Source organism: Malania oleifera, chromosome 4 (assembly GCF_029873635.1).
Source record: "Malania oleifera isolate guangnan ecotype guangnan chromosome 4, ASM2987363v1, whole genome shotgun sequence".
Classification (NCBI taxonomy): domain Eukaryota; kingdom Viridiplantae; phylum Streptophyta; class Magnoliopsida; order Santalales; family Ximeniaceae; genus Malania; species Malania oleifera.
The window spans coordinates 112,646,008-112,650,663 of NC_080420.1; the positions used below are offsets into that span (position 1 = coordinate 112,646,008).

Genomic DNA, 4,656 nt, shown 5'->3' on the forward strand with positions numbered 1-4,656 from the left:
TGAAATTTTAAAAAAATAAAAAGTGGGAAGTTAGTCTTGGATCTAATTTATTTTTATTTTTATTTTGACCCCATACCCTGAAAATATCTACATATAGGTCCCAATTGAAAAGACATGTCAATTGCCACCCCAACTCTGCAAGGGACATTGAAGTTCTAGACGGGAGAACTGTTCATTGGTGGATTGCTGCAAGCCAAAGCAAAGGCCTCTTGAATCTTGAACTCCTTCCCAAACCCAAACCCTGATTTTTTGGATTATCTTTTTTGTTGCCCTGTTTTGCAAAGTGTTGCGTAAATCATGCTGCCCTCTGTGTAACATTTTTTTATGCAATTAAAAATTTAGGGTTCATGTCTTGATTAAGAGCATCAAATGATAGGGGGGACTAGTGCTAGGTATAATTAATCATTGAAAATTTCCAATACATTTCTTTTTTTAAGCAATGATGGGTTGAAATCATTGTTCACATTAGAGGGAATTAATGGGTAAGTGATGAATTGAAATCATTGTTGAGGGAGAAAATGAAACAATTCATGGGTAAATTTGAATTAAGACTTCTTTAACTTCAATAATTTTTTTTTTTATTCTTTGATGAAATCATTTTATTGGTGACCTTCTTATTACAACCTACATTGTATTTCGTGTAAAGGTTATTCTAGACTGATAACTACAAGAAGTAGAATTTTAAGTTCACTAGCTCCAAACAATCTAGACCTAATTTAAGAAACAACTCAATATTCATATGTCGTAATTGTCTTAGAGGATGTTCTACTTGAAGAGTGTCACAAATGAGAAAAAAAAAAAAAAGTCTTTGTTCCTATTTCAAAATAGCAAAACATAGGGTATGCGTTCAAGATGAAGATGCATAAGAGAAACAATGCATCTTATTAGAAAATTTTGTTTGAAAGTCATACGTGACGAATTCTTGATGTTGACTGTTGATTTCTATTATGTTGAAATTTTGGGAGTTAGTCAAAAATTCATCATCTTTACACTTTGACTGTGTGGCTGATGATTGGAGATCTTTTAAGTATATAATTTTTTGTAATAGTTTTTTTATTTTTTTGCTCTTATTTTTAGTAAGACCTCTCTATGTTTTTATAGTTGATGACCGATCTTGTGATGGTGGCAAGGATATATTATTCTATACCTCTATTTTCAATAAGAGAAGACTCATTGTAATTCTACTACTTTACATGCTGAAATATTAAAGATGGTACGCCCGTAAATCTTCAATCATATCAAAGGATTGTTCACGTGAATATTGGTATCTTTTTTGCGTGTGCTATTAATTATTGTTGACATGAGATAAATAGATAATTGATTACTCTACTTATTATTTAATATTTGTTCAAAAGGAACTCTTATCCTAAACTACAACATTAATCATCCTTTTTTAGATAACCACATGAGATATTTTGAAAAAATTCATTACGTTTGATGACTTTGTGTATCTCAAGGGTGTTCAGGACACACATGGGATTGTGTTTGTATCCCACACCTAAAGAGTGGGGTCCATTCCAACCTCTGTCTAAGACAATCGAGATACACAAAGCCTCAAAGATAATTATCTTTGTTTTGAAAACTTTTAATGAGATTCTTTACATTTATATATAAAGATTGAAATTCTAAAACATAAGGATAGATATACAGATAAATAAGATATATATTTTGCTTTCTCAATTTACTCTGTGTGTGTGTGTGTGTGTGATACTGTGATCCTTAGAACACATGCAATGGGGGGGCTAAAACAAAACAGGGTACGTGTGTGGCTTGTGCACAGAGACTTCTGCGAAGGTGCTGAAATCTAATCATGTGTTCACATTTCATAATTACAAAAAGGCTAATCACTTACAGCTAATCCCAGTGGGGTGGAGCCACCCCATTTCTCCTATTAATTTTTTCTACTTGTTTAATGTGCTTTATTTGCCTTCCAACCTGCGCAATTCAAAACTGTGGATAAAAGGGGAACAGAGGAGTTCTTAATTCTTAGCTAGCCTCTGCTCTTGCTCACTCTCTCACACACACACAGTAGCTAGTGTGAGAATTTAATGCATGCCAACTGCCTTTGCTCTCTCCCTCTGTCTCTCTCTCTCTCTCTCATGAGTGAACCTTGTGCGCTCTGCAAATCTTAAAAAGAGGCTGAAGCACACAAGTCTCCCAAAAGGAAGAGCAGAGAACCCTCTTAAGCTCTTCTCTGGAATTCTTCTTCACTGTTCTAGTTGATTCTGCTGCTGTGTTTTCTTTCATCTCCCCATTTTTGCATCAGGAAGGATGAACAAGCAGGACTTCGTCAAGATTCAGGTACCTGCTTTGATCATTCCATCAATTTTTTATGTTCTGAATTCAAGAAGGTTGGCCTCTTTTGCTGGTTTTGCCCTTGATCTGTAAATATGGAGACTTCTTAAACGCGGGAAAATTTTCTTTTCTTTTCTCTGCTCCATTTTTGTTTATTATTTTTGGTTACTTGTGATGGCAGACATGTGTTCTCAGAGTGAATATCCACTGTGATGGGTGCAAGCAGAAAGTAAAAAAACTCTTACAGAAAATCGACGGTATGGTTTCCATTTTGAGCAGATTTTTTTTGAAAAATTTGCATTTTTTTTTGTAGAATAAGATGGTTATTTTAACTTCTGTATATTTGAATTTTACACCTTATTGTTTGGATTATTCTGGGTACTTCTTGTTCATTCATTTCATTTTATTTTTGGCTAGGTGTGTATACCACAACCATAGATGCAGACCAGGGGAAGGTGACAGTCTCAGGAACTGCTGACCCATATACTCTCATAAGGAAGCTTGAGAAATCAGGGAAACATGCAGAGCTGTGGGGAGCTCAAAAGGGTTCAAACAATTTCAATATCCAGTTCAAGAACATGCAAATTGACAGCGGCAAAGGTGGCAAAGACAACAAATCTCAGAAGAGTGGGAAGGAGCAGCAGCAACCAAAGGGTGGCCAGCAACAGAGTAAGGCCTCCAAGGACCAAAAATTGCCCCACAAAGACCAGAAATCTGTGAAGTTCATCTTGCCCCAACACAATAATTTTGACGATTTTGATGATGATTCTGATATGTTTGATGATGATGATGATTATGATGAGTTTGACGATGATGATGATGATTTATATGGGGGTGCCCATCATCCGCCCTACAAAATGACGTCCATCATGGGTAAAGCCCAAGGAGGTAACGGGTTGAACTCTGGGCATCCCGTGAATGATAAGAAGGCCACTACCAAGAAAGGTGGGGTTTTTGACATACCTGTGCAGCTAAAGGGGATCCTCGGAAAAAATGATGGGAAGAATGGGAATGGAGGAAAGAAAGGCGGTGATAAAAATGGTGGTAAAAATGGCGGAGATGGTAAAAATGGAAAGAACCAAAAGGGCGGCGGGGGTGGAAATAATGGCGGCGGCGGCGGCGGCGGCGGCGCCAACAATAATGGGGGAAAGAAAGTTGGAGGAAAGAATGAGGGAGGGCAAGGAAAGAATGGGAAAATGCAAAATGGGTCTCATGAGGTGAACGTATCTGGAAATGGGAAAGGGGGAAGCGGGGGCCAAATGGGTAATTACGCAGTGGGTCATATGGGCAATTTTCCGGCGGTGCAGGGGCTGCCGGCCGCCGCGGCCATGAACGGCGGCGGGTACTATCCGTCGATGGGGATGGGGATGGGGATGGGGATGGGAATGGGGGCGGCGGCGGCGGCGGGTAACCCTTATGCGGCGGCGATGATGAACCAGCAGAGGGCGGCAAACGGGAACGACATGTACCAGCCGATGATGTACACGAGGCCGCAGCCGCCCATGAGCTACTGGCCGCCGATGCCGCCGGTGGCGGATCCGTATACTAGCTTCTTCAGTGATGAGAATGCCAATGGCTGCAGCATTATGTAAATGGGGGGAAAATGGAAATTTTCCTCCTGTATTTGGTATGGCTTTAGGGTATGTTTGGAAGAATCAATTTCATGTTTTGAAATTAGGGTTTGTATAAATTTTGGGGAATCCAATATAATTTTGTACTTTATTATGTCTCGGTTTATACATATTTAAAATGTCTAAATTTTATTTTATCCTTTTTTTTTTTTTTTTTTGAATAACGTCGGGTGTCTAGGCTTAGCCCGACTAATCCCACGCCAGGAGCAGCTAGCTCATCACATTCCTGGAGATAAACACGGATGTGCAGCGTAACAGCCAAGAATCGATTTGTGCCCACACATCCCATACCCTTTCTTGTTTTTGAAAATTATATCAGAAGTTAGATTCTTGAAATCATCTGATTACAGTTTTACTTTATAAATTTAATTACAGAAGCCTAGTTAGGGTCGATCATTAGTTCAGGATTTATTTTAATTGAATAAATTTTCAACCAAATGGTGTAGGTTGATTTGAGAAAATACTTATATTAAATGTTAATATAACCTAAAACACACCATAGTATTTATAGGGTAAAAGATAACGCCCATTAATTAAAATAAAAGAGTAGGGTATTAATTTTTACTCTCTAATAACATATGCATGGATAAAGTGTAACTCCTTTAATTCAAATAAATATTCATTAGTATGTAACTCAATAAAATTCTTTAAGATTATTTTTTAGCATTAAACAAAATTATACACTGTGTAACGCAGTTCAACATTTTACATTTGCAAGGAGAATTTAGGA

At 37.7% G+C, this 4,656-nt stretch overlaps 1 protein-coding gene across 1 annotated transcript; it reads left to right on the forward strand.

The window, feature by feature from the left end:
* Positions 1–1,865: 1,865 nt before the first annotated feature.
* On the forward strand, positions 1,866–4,020 carry LOC131154106 (heavy metal-associated isoprenylated plant protein 32-like). Its single transcript, XM_058106628.1, has 3 exons — positions 1,866–2,301; positions 2,477–2,552; positions 2,713–4,020. The coding sequence occupies exons 1-3, from the start codon at positions 2,272–2,274 to the stop codon at positions 3,885–3,887; spliced, it is 1,281 nt and encodes a 426-aa protein (XP_057962611.1). The 5' UTR covers positions 1,866–2,271; the 3' UTR covers positions 3,888–4,020.
* Positions 4,021–4,656: the final 636 nt, after the last annotated feature.